The sequence below is a fragment of the Photinus pyralis genome, unplaced genomic scaffold, assembly GCF_008802855.1.
Source record: "Photinus pyralis isolate 1611_PpyrPB1 unplaced genomic scaffold, Ppyr1.3 Ppyr1.4_LG1, whole genome shotgun sequence".
NCBI lineage: Eukaryota > Metazoa > Arthropoda > Insecta > Coleoptera > Lampyridae > Photinus > Photinus pyralis.
The window spans coordinates 2,692,886-2,708,563 of record NW_022170249.1 but is presented as its reverse complement, the minus strand read 5'-3'; the positions used below and the strand labels follow the sequence as shown (position 1 = coordinate 2,708,563).

Here is a 15,678-nt window from a genome sequence, read left to right as displayed (position 1 = left end):
AGCATTAATAGTTGATCTATTGCTCCCTTGCTGACTAAGACCATACTTAAACGTATATTATAAAATTATGAAGTGTACAGCATGCTAATACAATTGTTTGTACTTTGTGAACATCTAAATTAATTGTCGTAAGCAGAATACGAAAACGATTTTATAAAATGCCAAATGCATTTTCAACAACGCGTCTTGCCCTACTTAATCTATAGTTAAATATTTGCATTTCGTCTGACATATCCCTAAATGGGAATGGTTTAATTACATTGGATAACAACGGAAATGCTGCATCCGCAACTATTACATATGGCACAGCTTTTGTACAACCAGGTAAAGCATTCTCCTTTGGAAAATTTAAAGTATTGTTTTGTAAAGTGCTATACTTACAGCTTACTACTTCTAAAGACTCCTCCATCAGAAACCCTCCCATTTGTCCCAACATCAATATACAAGAAATTATAGGGGAGACTGGGGGAATACCGGCCGTTGGGGTAATTTCGGACATAAGATTTCTCCCACCATAGTAAATATTTGGCGCGCTTTACCTTCGGAAACCAAGCGTCACGCAACCGCAGCGCTTCAGTGTTGCTTTGGAAGTGTAAGGGTGAGTTGTTTAATTTTTATAGAAAAATTTTCGAAAAATCAAGTGGTGTTATAAGAATAATCGGTGTTAAAAGTGGTATATTTCCGTAACGGTAAGTAATAGAGGATAGGTTATTACAAATAAATGAGTTACATTCTGTTGTCTTTCAATTATCTATTTACAAGATCATGTTTATTTAGGCATATTTATGTTACGGGCCGGAATTACCCCATAAAATATTTTCATTTAATTTGTATCATTCTTTCAGATGCCGCGGACCTATAAAAGAAAGACTGAGAAATCTTCTTGGTCTGCCGACGACCTACAATCAGCTCTTACAGAACTCAAAAACGGTAGCCCACTTCGGGAAGTTGCTAGACGGTTTGGAATTCCAAGATCAACTCTTCAAGATCAACGTAAACGGGGGAATACATCCAAATTGCAATTGGGACGGTGCCCAGTATTTAGTGAAGAACAGGAGGGCGAACTGTCAAAGGAGATAATTCATCTTTCAAAGCTATTCTTTGGAATTACGCCGGCTCAAATCCAGCAAAGCGCCTACACTTACGCCAAACTGAATAATTTAGCAAATCGTTTTAACAAAGAAAAGGAGTCCGTGGGGCGCGATTGGCTAGAAGGATTTTTACGTCGCAATCCACAAATTAGTTTAAGAAAACCGGAACCAACCAGCGTAAACCGTGTGACAGCCTTCAATAAACTAGAAGTTGGAAAATTTTATGAAAACCTAAATAAAGTAATGGAAAGGTACAAATTTTCACCAACAAGAATTTTCAACGCTGACGAAACCGGTATTACAACGGTGCAACGGCCTGGCAAAATCTACGCAGAAAAAGGCCAAAAAAGAGTGGGATATTTGACTAGTTGGGAGAAAGGAAAAACCACGACTGCTATGTGTGCATTTAGTGCCACAGGAGTTTACGTTCCTCCAATGTTCATTTATGCTAGGAAGAGGATGGCCGATCACTTGAAGAGTAACGGACCTCCAGGGGCTATTTATCGTTGCTCAGACAACGGATGGATAACTGAAGATCTGTTTGTTGACTGGTTGAAACATTTTGAATATTCAGTTAAAGCTTCACAAGAAGATCCGGTTCTTTTAGTGCTTGACAACCACTCCAGTCATTGCTCTTTAAACGCATATAACTTGTGCAAAGAAAAGGGGATTGTTATGCTCACGATTCCTCCCCACACATCCCATCGAGTTCAGCCACTCGATGTAACTTTTTATGGACCTTTAAAGACCGCATATAACTCAGAATGCGACAAATTCATGAGAAATCATCCCGGCGAAAAAATTACGCCCAATATCGTTGCTGACTTGTTCAACAAAGCTTTCGGGAGAGTTGCAACGGTTGAAAAAGCTACAAAAGGATTTGAGGTAACTGGAATATTCCCTGTTAATCCAGATGTTTTCACTGCTGAAGACTTTGTCGCCGCTGAGAATTTACAACCTACAAGCTCACATGAACCTATCCCTACAAATGAAGAAATAATTAGAACAGAGGAAGGAAGAGTAGACGTAGGAACGCACGTCATCGCAGCCAACGAATCGAAAGAAAATGTATCTTTTGCAGAAATAATTTCGACTCCTGGATGTTCAGGAATCAGTAACAAAAATCAAACAGGGGTTTCCAAGAAACAGCACTCTGAAATATTTACGGCCACTCCAATGAAAGGAGTTCTAGAGGAAAAGGAATCTGTAAAACAGAAGAAAATGCAGAAGACGAATTGTGGTGTGCGGGAAACTGTTACGGTACACCCTGTTTATACAGAATAATCGCACTACAAAACAAGCGCGCATGTCATTGGAGATATGGGAACCAGCGTTTGGCCAAATACGTGAACCGGTCTCTTTCTCGAATGCAACGACATTGAAAGCCAGAAATGTAATGTTCTGATATTATTAATAAATATTAATTAATGATTTGCATTTAAAACATCCATCTTGTATGTGCAAGTAAGTACCTAAATATACCTATTATTGTTTTCCGATTATATAAGTATGGAAATCTGTAATTATAATTATTGTATTCGTATTTGTGCACATTTGTTGCTTGTGTTTGTTGCCGCTAATTTTAGTTTAACTGTAGATTGGCATAATTGGAATCATAATTGGAGTAATTGGAATTCTTGTCATAAGCGTCCTGATTGGAGCGACCGGCGTAATCTGTAATCGTCATAAGCGAGATTGGTTGTCATCGATAAGACATTGGGTGCAGTCAGCACCTTTACCACTGTCAACTACCGAACAGCAGGTAGCGGGTCGGCAGTCAGCTAGACCTACGTATCGCCATCACCATCTTAAGGCATTATCGCAGCAGTGCAAGTCATGCGATCGCAAGTATAGTTGCAAGTTCTTAACAAACTATCTTATCTCGCCGCGCACAGTCGTATACGCCATTTTGTAAAGTTTGCTTTGGTGCCCTTGGGTACATTTTCTTTCAAATTTAAATTAAAGCGCTGATAAAGAGCTCGATCAAATATTCATTTCAATTATATTAACTAGTTTTTATTACTAACGTTTACTTCATTTACTTGGATAATTAATAAACTTTGTGAGGATGTTTTAAATTTACTTTATTATTGATTTCGATATATGTGCAAATTGGCATTTCAGGTTTTCAAATTTCAGTATATTAAATTTGATCCAATAGATTTTGTCCCCCTGCGCCCTGCGGACCTCACGCCCCCTATTGGGGTTTATTCCTAATATATTTTTGAGACGGTGCCCACCACCGCCACAAAACGAAAGCAAAAGGCGTAATAAGGCAAATTTTCAATGGTCCCAGTGATACCGGCAGCGTTTTGCTTACCAAAAATACCAACAACACTACCAACATTGTGGCGAAAAAAACAGGCCTTAGAAAAAAAAGTAAGGTCACCTACGAAGGTTGTGCGAGAGAAGAAGCAAATTCAGAAGACGGTGATGTTACCGAGGACATATGTATAATTTGTGGGGAATTCGGAAAGAACCGCGAAGTTTGGCTTAGGTGTGTGATTTGCGGTGGATGGGCACATAAAAATTGTAGCGATGGGGAAAAAAAGTGTTCATATGTATGCGATTTTTGTCAGTGAGCAATGTGTGGGGTAAATGCGGCCCCTGGCCGGAATTACCCCAATGCTTGGGGGTAATATCGGTCATGTATAGGGTAAATGTGTACAAGAGTGCGCACTTAGTGAATTAAACATTACTGCTTTTTTATTTTTGGAGATGTCTAGTACGTTTTAGTGTTAGCATGTAATATACTCACTTTAGAGCAAAAACCAATTGCCTTTTTTTGTTTAAACTACAATTTGGCTTATTATAACATTAATTGTGACTATATGTTAATGCGCACTCTTGAACGGGCGCCCGTTCAAGAGTGCGCACCTGAATGCATAAGAGTACGCACTCTATTCGCAATGCTCTTTAGTAGGGTGTTGAATGGTAAAGTAAAATAAAAAAACGTAGTTCTTTTTGTGAAGCTTTATTTAAAGTAGTTGCAATTAACTGTCACATGCAAAACAGGTAAAAACGCCTATAACATAAGTTGTACAGGCTTCATGCCACCAATTAGAACATTTTGAACACATTATCCAATCTTCGGTTAGTGGTTCCGTGAAAGTCTCTCCGCAACCTGGACAATCAGTTTTTTCTTCAGTGGTCTTTGTCGCCTTTTTCTTTTTCTTTGTCAAAAGTTTCGTGTTAGATAAATTTCTTTTTGTTTGTTTTACTTTTTTCTGGTCTTCTTTGGCTTGTCTTTGTTTTACTATTTCTTCCAGCTCGGATTTGAATGGAGTGCTAGACAATATTTCCGATCTTTGACTTTTGCTTTTGCGACGATTTTGTTCGTGTTGTATTGATGGCAAAGGTAAAATATCGGATATTTTTACTGCAGTTACAAGAGATGTATTATTGTTTTTGGGGGATTCGGTGACTGTAAAGGTGCTGGGTATTAAAGTACCGTCTTCGCAAACGATGTCCAGATCCGTAATGTCAGTGAGCATATCTTTTGAAGTAGAAAGCACATCTCTAGAAGAGCATGGGGGTGGCATATCTTCTGAAGTAGGAACCACATCTCGAGAACAGCATGGGGGCGGTGTATTAAAAACAGGGTTATCATTGTCCTTTGAATTGCATGGCGGTGGTGTGACATGGCCGGGAAAATTTATTTCTAATTCCGCCTCCTCGTCTTGTCGTTGAGGTAATGGTATCTCCGTCACTAAAGATGGAGCAAAATCAATATCGTCAAATTGTAAAGGGTTATACGGATAAATTCCTGCGGATTTAAATGAATTTTGGGCTTTGAGCAAATTTGCTACCCTGGAATAAGCCGCATTGAACAAGCCTGCAACCTGCATTTGAGTAATCACTTTTCCTGGGTTCGAAACCATCCAATTATCGCATTCGTTGGTGTAAGCGGTCTTTAATGGACCAAAAAAACCAACATCTAGGGGCTGCAGCCTGTGACTCGCATGTGGGGGAAGAGACAGTAAATCAATATGATTTTCTTTGCAATAGTGGATCACTTGCAAATCGCGATGCGAGCTGTGATTGTCTAGTACTAACAGTACAGGGCTCTCTTTTGTAGGGTTCGTGGCAGTTTTGAAATGTTTTATCCATTTATAAAATAAATCTGTGTTAATAAATCCTGAGTCAGATATTAATTTTAGTGTCCCGGGTGGTGCATTCAAATAAAGTTCATCTTTTAACCTTTTTCTGGGAAATATTAGAGCCGGAGGAACGTAAATCCCAGAGGCACTTACACAACAAACGGCAGTGATTAGTTGTCCACGCTCTCCGCTGGATACTTTACTCACAAGTTTTTTACCCTTCGTTGTTAGCACCTTCGGTAATTTGTTTGGGACGGTGGAAAGCCCCGTCTCATCCATATTAAATATACGCTCTGGTATATATTTTCTCTTTTCATACAATTCTTTTAAGTTATCAAAAAATCGTTGCACCTGTGTTTTATTGAAGCCCATAACCCGACCCATTGAGCACTTTTCCGGCTGTCTTAAAGTAATATTATGTCGTTGACAAAATCCAACAATCCATGTTTCACCGGCCATCTGTTTGACTTTATTAAAAGTGTTTGGTACATTATTTAAAACAGCAAACTTGTAGGTCGCAATTTGCAATCCTTTTTTTGTTAGTCCATAAAACATTTTATCTAAGTCTCTCACCTGTTGAGCTAGTTCTTGTTCTTCTTCTTTTGAAAAAATAGTTTTATAACGCCCCAATGACGTTGGAACAGTTCCGCTCTTCAGTCTTTTTCTTAAAGTTGATTCCGCTATACCCATTTCTAACGCTACTCTTCTTTTACTCGTACCCTCCGAAATTTTTCGTTTTGCCTCTGCCAAATTTTCTTCCGTAAAAATAAGTTTTCTATCACTTTTTCTCTTATATCTGCTCATTTTTATGTCGAATGGTTTTTGACTGCACTATAAATAACAAAAAATAAAAGCAAATTAAATATACTGTACAAGAGTACGCAGTGCGCGCTCTTGTAAAAACCACACTGCGCACTCTTGTACGGTCGTACATATTTTCCTAATGATACGAATATTTCTTTTATTTTTTAATTGAATGCAACTGCTTATTGTTAGAAATTCGTCTAAAACTACATACTTTTGCTTAGCAGTAAAAGAAATACATAATTTCGTTACTTACCCAATAAATCACTAGAAATTCAACTACTGAAAGTTACACGTGCTACCCATCAAATTTTGATTTGCAAACTGTGACTAAGCGAGGTTATGAAGTTGCATGCAGTTTATGTTTTCTGCATTAGGTTTCGCGCCTTTTCATTCCTAGTTGTGCAGAATACTACAGAGATGGCCGTAACATGCAATTTTAGAAGTGCGCACTCTTATGTAGGTGCGCGCTCTTGTACACATTTACCCTACATTATGTAGACAATCTATATTTTTTTAAACGTTGTTTTCTGATTTTTAATAAAAGCACATTATGTTTCTAACCGTGTTACGTTTTAATGAAACCTGCCGATATTTTAAAAAATCTTAAAATCTCGCAAGATATTAAGGATTTCCGTTAGGGGGCCGGTATTCCCCCAGTCTCCCCTAGTAGGCATCATGGAGGTACAATAAGTAGGGAGACGACACGACAGTTACCGCGCGACAGCAGATTAGCCATATTGGTGTGACACAAATGTCATCTAGGTATTTGTCAGTAGCTGGCAGCTATTATTAGTTAATTGGTGCTTGACGATTAAGTATTTCCAAGTGTTATTGTTATTGGCGTGTCGTCCATGTTGGTATGACCATAGGCTCCGCCTACTGATACTAGTTCATAATGCACGTCACAAGCCTGGTGTCGTCTCCCCTTATCTTTTACCTCCATGGTAGGCATCAACAAGTGCCAGTAAAACGATGCTATGGCTACCCTTAGGTATAGTTAAAATAGGTTGAACCAGCACTCAATGGTGCTCTGAATTCAATGTGCTTTCCATCCATTGCTCCTAAGCAATGTGGAAAGTTCCACATATCATCAAATTGCTTTGCGATATTGAGCCAATCAACTACAGTACTAGGAACCTAGAAACAATTATTTCAAAATGTCAATGTATGGACTGAAATAATTATATTATAACGTACCTTTAAATAGTCACTTTTTAAATTCTTATAAATTGCTGCACAGACCTGTGGAACAATCTGAGAAATGATTGACTCAGATACTCTGAAGTCATACATTAAGCTTCGGTATGAATTTCCCGTTGCTAGGAAGCGCAACGTTATTATTAATCGATGTTTTGCAGAAATTGCTTCCCTCATCATAGTGTCCTGTTTTTCAATGTCAGGACGAATTAGGTCGAGTAGCTTTTGAAAAGTTATTTCATCCATCCTAATATAGTTCAGGTAAATCTCAGGTTCGTTAAATTCATTGAGTAGGTTTAGGTTTCCCTTTGTGAAATCGTTATTGGCAAGCCACTGCCTGGTCCAAAAACGTCGTTGTCTGCTTTGTTTCTTTTTTTTTAAAAGAGCAACAGCAGAAGCAATCTAAAGATGCGGCAGCAATATCCATTTTTGAATTCCTCGTAAATAGGTTATTTCAGTTTTAACTTTAAATAACAAACCTGATTATAGCATAAGGAGGTAATGTTCTCCAGTGCATACCACTTTATTTTTTTTTATAAATTAAATGTTACTAAAATAGTTACTAAATTGCAAGAAAAATAGCACAAGTTCTATAACCAGAAAATTGCAGAATGTCTTGCTGCAATATTTGGCGCAAGAAATTGCACGTGCAATTTTAACATACACGGAGCAATTTTTCGTGCAATTTCTTGCGGCAATGAATTGCTGCAAAAATTGCAATAAAAATTGCATCGTCTAATACGGCCTTTATGGTTATTATTTGCACCATAAAAATTAGTTAGCTACGGAAATTACACATAAGTATATAAGAATCTGCTTCTTTGTTTTTTAGCAGAATGAACAAATATGCTGATTGATTTAACGACTTTATATAGGTTATGAGTAGATACTTTCGTTGACATTTTTAAATTTTGCACTGCGCTGTGTTCTAAAAACGATTTAGCTCGCAATGTGTGGGTAAAACCCGGACCCGGACTTGGTGGGTAAAAGCCGGACCCGGACCCGGACTTAGTGGATTCTTTCTTTTATATTTTCGTGCATCGTAAAAGCCGTTATGAGGGGCTTGGTAGAGTTCCAAGCATTACTTTTTTCGGTTGGATTGAACCCTTTCTGTGCGTCAAATGTGTTTGGTTCATATTTTCAAAATGCACGAAGAAAGAAGAAATCTGTTTGTTTTGTCAATATTCCTTGTAGTCGCTGTATTAAGTTTTATTTTAGGCGAACGTTAAAGTGGAAGCGGAGCTTATTTTCGCTCGTTCGTACACGATGTTTGTACTCGCTTTAACTTTAGAAGGAATTATTACAGTACGAGATTGAAATCGTCATAGTATGTTCCAGATCATAAAATAAAGCTTAGGATTGTTAACCATCCATATCCCTCCACAAATACAAGAAATATGAACAAAATTGCGCCAGGCATGCGGGTTGGCACATCTTGGTAGCCGTGTAACATAGTAAACATTTAAATAGGGGAATTTGTACCTAGATTACGGAGCAACAATAATCGTCTATTAAAGAGTTTGACTTTGGACTGCGGCTTCTTTACAGTATAGGAAAGAACGATTTGTCCCCATTAGTCGCGACAAAAGTTACAGCTGACAAGGATTCTTGTGGATCGGGAACGGTACAATGATACAAAGGCGACCTCATACAATTAGACACAACTTACTTATTTATGGAGCGATTTTTTGTGATATTTTAGGAGTAGGTTCTTCAAATAAAAGTAAATTCAACGCATATGTAAAAATTATCGCCCACGTGCACAACACCTTTCTTGTTAATGGAGTGAATTTTGTGAAATTGCAACGGCGGGTACTCCGAATGAAGGTAAATAATTCAAGTAAAAAATAGGTCTTTCTTATTTGGATTGATTTTTGAAAAATTTTAATAGTAGGTTCCTCGCAGGAAAGAAAATTCAATTCAAGTCTCCAAAGATATGGCGCTCACGCGGAGAGTCTACTTCTTATTAACGAGCCTCGAGATCGTTTATAATTTTGTATTGCTGTCCGTCTGTCTGTCCGTCTGTCTGTCTGTCTGTACGTCTGTCCGTGTGCAGGATAACTTTGTGTAGAAACGTTCGACCGCTTTGAAAATTGATACACATGTTCTTCGGGATATATGAAAGGTCGCTATTGCTTTTCGGCTACGTACTCCAACGGGCCGTAAAGTTACAATACAAAAACTGCCCAAACCTCCAAAAAGGGTTTCTTTTATAACTCTTGTTACAAAGAACGTATTAATGTCCCTTTTCTGTGTTACTAAATATTCCTTAAACTTCAGGCAACTATGTAGATGCGCGATATTGCGCATGCGCATTACAACCTTTGTATTTGCGCAATCCCAATTCCTCGAATAAAAGTAAAACTAATGCCCCTCAAAAAATTTGTTTTGCGCGTAAGCAGTCGCTTTTTTGCAATTTTTTTATTTCTTAAGATATTTAAATGAAATTTTGTATGTAGGCATCTCGAATAAAATTAAAACGTATGCAGATTCAAAAGTTTATTTTACAAGCTATGCTGATTTGGTGGGACAGGTATTTCAGTATTCGGTATTCAGTTGTATGGGATTTTTTATGCAGAAATTTGTGAAATTTTAACGGTAGATCCTTTGAACAAAAGACATTCAATGCGCGCCTGAAAAATTGTGTCACGCATAAGCAGAACCAACTTCCTTGTCCATTGGGAATATGAAGCAATTTTTATGAACATTACAGAGGTTCTCGTAAACCGAGTATCGGTTTATTTGACATCAACCCATGATACAGGGGGACACAGAAGTCGATCCAAGTAACCTTCCAAGCCCTACTTTGAGTTGAGCATTGAATAAAACATCTAATTAATATATAAATAAAATGTATTGTCCAAATAAAGCAATTATAGATTGGGCCGTATGAATAAAAGTAAGCAAATGCTTATACTTGCAAAATTCAAAGTAAATACTCGTAACTGCCCCTTCATACTGGTCTGTTTAGCATGGTTTAGCAGCGCTGCACTGCGTCCTGTCCTTCTGCTTAGAAGCGCTGCTAAGTTGCCCAGTGCGAAGGAGCACTTACAAGTATTTACTTTGAATTTTTCAAGTATGTATAAGCATTTGCTTACTTTTATTCATACGGCCCATTAATTAAAAAATCAAAAATGGTTAGGTGCCCGGTAGGGTAGACCGGGGTCAGTAGAAACAGGGTACGGTTGAAACAGCGCTAGTAATTCAAAAACTAATATCATATCGGGGCGCGCGCAAGGAGTAGGAGACGCTGCTTATGTATCGGAACCACTCGTGAGAAAATGGTGTCACTTCGAGCGTAATCATATCGTGTCAAAGTAGTAGTTGTATTTTGGTGTGCAAAAGTAAGTATTTTTGTTGCTGTTCTTTTTATTTTTATTCCCAAACTGTACCAGTTACAGCAATTACAGTTTTTTATGTAAGAACTTTGATTATTGGAGTTCAAATGGGTACCCTTCTTTTTTATCTTAAGTTGTATATTTTCCAAGTTACGAGGACAAATTTTCTAAATGGACACTCGGGGCCGGTTGTAACAAATTTTGCCGGGTCGGTTGAAACGTTTCAACTAACCCCGTTTCAACCGACCCCATAGACATTTCAAAGCGGTTAAAATTGTGTTTTGTATTTTTAGATGCCTCGAAAACGTGTAAAAAAGACAAATAAAGGACAGAGTAATATAGCGCAGTATTTGGAAGCCTATGAAGAAGTGAAAAATGGCATGTCTCTTAGAAAAGCCGCTGATAAATACACTTTAAATCACGTATCCCTCCTACGATATAAAAGAAAACGAGAGGCTAATGGAGATGACAGTGGAGCATCAACTTCCATGGGCTACGTAGCTCATAAGTGTTCACGGACGCACAAGAGAAGACTCTAGCGAAATATTTGATGCGATGTGCTGACATTTATTTTGGTCTACCCCCAAAAGAAGTGAGAAAGCTAAGTTACGAGTTAACTTTAAAGTATAACCTAAAACGGCCAAGTTCCTGGGATGAAAACCGAATGGCCGGAGAGGATTGGTTTAGTGCTTTTATGCGTAGAAATACGGAACTTTCATTAAGGGCTGCTCAAGCCACAAGTTTGTCCAGGGCGACTAGTTTTAATCGAACGAACGTGGATGCGTTTTACGACAATTTACAAAAAGTTATGGACCGTGATAGTTTCGAGCCACAAGACATTTATAATATGGACGAAACAGGCGTGACTACAGTCCAGCGTCCTGACAGAGTTGTTGCCAGACGCGGCATTCGTCAAGTTGGATCGGTCACTTCAGCAGAGCGTGGTACACTCGTTACGATTGCTTTCGCCGCGAATGCCATAGGAAACGTTATACCACCTCTATTTGTATTTCCGCGTGTTCGGTACCAAGACCATTTCATAAGAGATGGCCCATTAAGTGCAGTGGGAACAGCAAATCCTTCAGGATGGATGCAAGACGAAGGTTTCATGCTGTTTTTGAAACAGTTTCAGAAACACACAAACTGTTCAGTTAACCATAAAGTGCTATTAGTATTAGACAATCATTCGTCCCATGTTCATATCAACGCATTGGATTTCTGTAAAGAAAATGGAATCGTTTGTCTGTCGTTTCCGCCGCACTGCTCGCACAAGTTGCAACCGCTTGATCGATCGGTGTATGGCCCATTCAAAAAAGCTGTAAATTCACAGTGTGACGCTTGGATGAGAAACCACCCTGGAAAGACAATGAGTATTTATGACATTCCTGGTGTGGTGGCCAGAGCTATGCCATTAGCTCTCACTCCTGGCAATATTCAGGCAGGTTTTAAGAAGACTGGCATTTATCCATATAATCGCGACATATTTAATGATCTTGATTTCGCACCTGCTTACGTCACTGATCGACCAACTCCGAACGAAGCAAAGCCCCAAGATGACAGTAATTTGCCAGAAACAAATAATAATTCGACTTCAATTGAGAAGCCAAACTCCAATTATGATTCTCAACACACACCAAATGCGAGTGATGTCGAAGAAAATAGTAATGAGGCTATTCTGGCGGAAGAAAGCGTTCAAGAAAGTACCACCTTTCAATTTCTTCAGCCTTCTCTACCTGCACCAATAAATCCTACACCACATGATAATTCAATCACAAATAGTAGAACAAATTCGCCGAAACTATCTACGAGTGATGAAGTCTTTACGCCCCACATAGTAAAACCCTACCCCAAAGCTCCACCCAGACAAACAGAAAACAAGGGAAGGAAAAAGAGAAAATCTACGATATATACAGATACACCGGAGAAAGAAGCAATACAAAAAGAAGCGGAGGAAAGAGAACGAAAAAAAAGGGCGAAAGAAATGAAAGTCAATAGAAGCCTTAAATCAAAATGTTCTAAGCCCAAAGGAATTAAAAAGATGAAAACAACTAAAAAACCCAAAGTGTCTTCTGATGAGGATGAAGAAGAGTATTACTGTTTGGTCTGCATGGAAAGTTATGGCACCAGCAGGCCAGGAGAGGATTGGTTGCAATGCACCGGTTGTAAAATGTGGGCTCACGAGGCCTGCACAGCTGGTGATCCTTTTTATTTGTGCCACAATTGTGAATCTGATTAGTATTAATTAGCTGTGCCTTGGCATTAATAAATGACTATATTATGTGATTTTTTTATGATTTACTCGTAATACCTATATTACCACATAATTCTATTTAGGTACTCTTGGAGCGTTACAACCAACCCCAATCACTGTTACAACCGTCGCGAGCATGGTGCCGGTTGAAACATTTTCAACGATTTTTGCAAACGCTTATAAATGGTTTTTGTAATTCTGATAAAGCCATTATAACATCATATATCTATAGTCTTAGAACGCAAGTTCAATTAGTGCATTTATACCACACGTTTACGTTAAAATGTTGTTATAGTGAACGATTTTGTCAAAAATGGTTCAACCGTCCCCGGTCTACCCTACTTAGATACTATAAATTAATAAAAATGTGTTTACAGATACCGTGGGGGAAATTTTTTTGACCCTACTTGATAAGTCGTCGGAAACCTCCCAAGGCATGTCACATCTTCGACATATGGCAACAAAATGGCCAATACCACCAAGAACTGCCGCCGGTTTATATTGTATTACTGCCCGAAGATTCATTAATTTGTCGCCCAGATATGTCTTTCAGAGTTACCTCAAATGGTTGTTCCACGCAGGTGTTTGTGTTTGGCCGTCCCAGATCAATACATACAACCTCGTTGTAGTGTCGAACCACTTCCATTTTTCTGAAACATTCTCTACAATTTCTGAAAGTAGGAGCACGTATATTAGGGTGGGCCGATTTCCGTGCTTTAAAAAAATATGAATTTGCAACTATACAAAAGTTGCAAAACCAGGAAACAAACAATTTTTTTATTTGACAAAAATATATATTTTTATGTTTTCAACTGCCACAACGACAATTAAATTTCGAATTTTGAATTTTGTAAATAACGAATTGTGCATATGGAAAACTTATTTAGGATACAAAAGTAAACATTTTTTGTTAAATAAAATATTCCTTCGTTTTTATTATTTCAACTGCCACGAGAGCACCAAAACTTCAAGGTTAAAATTTTAATATCTGCACATGAAAAACATATGTAAGAGAAAATACTGAAAAATTTTTGTTAAATAATTTTTTCTGTATTTTTATGTTTTAAACTGCCACATCTCCAATTAACCAACGTCTGCCACTGCGCCGTTCGTCCACTAAAATATGGCGTGTTTTAAGATCACGTGATGAACCATCAGTAAAGTGGGAATTTAGTCACAACAGCCACATACCTTGTTTACCAGTTGCTTGCTGATTGTGACGACGTGACGTGCTTCTATGATTTTTATTGTTGAAGGTTTAGAGTGTAAATATAATCATAAATATTAAATATGTCGTGTAAAACCCGAAGTGAATTAGAATGTCCTATATTTGGAGCTCCAAAGTGTATTAGTGAACTTGTTCTGCCAACATATGAAGATATGAATAGGTATTTCAACTGGGTGGAATATGAACTGAAGCCCGTATCCACAAATCCACAGCAAACTGCAACTGAAGCAACTAAGGTTGTTGCGAAAAAAATTGCAGAAATTTGGTGTAAAGCGTCAATTCCCACTGTACTTCAATGTACTATTATTAAACGTATAACGAGTTATCGTCTTAAAATAAGGAATTTATTAAAACCTTATAAACAACGAAATAAAATACCAAGCTATCAAAAGCAGTTGCAGGATTTTAGAACGCAATCAAAAGTCCTATTTGATGTGGCTGCCTGTAAATGTCTAGAACCTAGTTCGTGTATCTGCGACAAAGTATTCAAAGTTCCACAAGAAGAACGCTCTTTTTTATTAGACCAAAGAAGCGTAAGACATATGATGATGAGTTCCGTGGATGAAAAAACAACAAAAAAGTACCAGAAGCGGATTGAAAGAAATGACATGAAAACAAGAACCGAATCCGATGAGAGAGTTCACTTAAAGGTAAAGAAAGATTTAGATACAAGGAAATTAGTGAAAAGATCCCATCAAGATCAAGAGCCAAGTACTTCTCAACAGGTTTCAACTTTGCCTCTAGGAAGTTCAGAAATTCCATACAATTCATTACTACTACCTGTGCTAGCGCGAACACTTGATCGATATGGTATTTCTGATAGAGCTGGGGCTGCAGTAGCTTCAGCCGTTCTACAGGACATTGGTATTATAAATGAAGAGGACAAGAGCAGTATCATAGATAAGAACAAGATTCGTCGCGCTAGAAGTAAGAAACGTGAAGATATAATAGTTAACACCCAACATTCATTATTAAGAGGCTTGTTTTTTGATGGACGGAAAGATGAAACGCTGAAGATGGAAGACAGTCGTCGGCGAAAAGTTCGAGAAGAACACATTACTCTCATAAAAATGCCAGAATCGGTATACTTGGCACATGTTTGTCCTGAATCAGGAACCTCGTCGAACATCATAAAATGTATTTTGAATTACTTGGATGAATCCCATATTACAACAGATGACCTGAGAGTAATAGGATGCGACGGAACAAACGTCAATGTTGGAAAACATTCGGGCGTAATTGTAAAATTGGAGAAACATTTAAATAGACCGTTGCAGTGGTTTATTTGTCAGTTACATGGTAATGAATTGCCATTGCGACATCTCATAAGTTTTCTTGATGGCAGCACAACGGGGCCTAAAGGCTTCTGTGGACCTATTGGACAGGCATTGAAGGGATGTGAGAGTCTTTCCATTGGTAATTTATGTTCATTTTATTATCTATATATTTATTTATTTTTTTCATTACAGGTAATTTCAATATAATTGAGTCAAATGTTCCGATATTGAATGATTCTGTTAAGACTGATCTAAGCACTGATCAAAAATACCTTTTTGATATGTGTGGTGCAATTTCGAAGGGAACTGTTGATGAAAAATTATCCAAACGAAGCCCAGGTAAAATGGTGCATTCCCGATGGCTGACAACGGCTAATCGTATTCTGCGG

The 15,678-nt window shown here is 38.0% G+C and overlaps 2 protein-coding genes and 1 long non-coding RNA gene across 3 annotated transcripts; 2 read left to right on the top strand and 1 right to left on the bottom strand.

Annotated features, from left to right (window-relative positions):
• The first annotated feature begins 646 nt into the window (after positions 1-646).
• LOC116171903 lies at positions 647-922 on the top strand. The gene is made up of 2 exons (XR_004145559.1): positions 647-689; positions 846-922. It is a non-coding gene; the product is annotated as an uncharacterized LOC116171903 (long non-coding RNA).
• Positions 923-4,084: 3,162 nt separating this feature from the next.
• LOC116159925 lies at positions 4,085-5,881 on the bottom strand. Its single transcript, XM_031473023.1, has one exon. It carries the CDS (start codon positions 5,879-5,881, stop codon positions 4,085-4,087), a length of 1,797 nt encoding a protein of 598 aa, XP_031328883.1.
• Positions 5,882-11,197: 5,316 nt separating this feature from the next.
• Positions 11,198-12,769, top strand: LOC116159918. Its single transcript, XM_031473017.1, has one exon. The coding sequence runs from the start codon at positions 11,198-11,200 to the stop codon at positions 12,767-12,769; it is 1,572 nt and encodes a 523-aa protein (XP_031328877.1).
• The last annotated feature ends 2,909 nt before the right edge of the window (positions 12,770-15,678 follow it).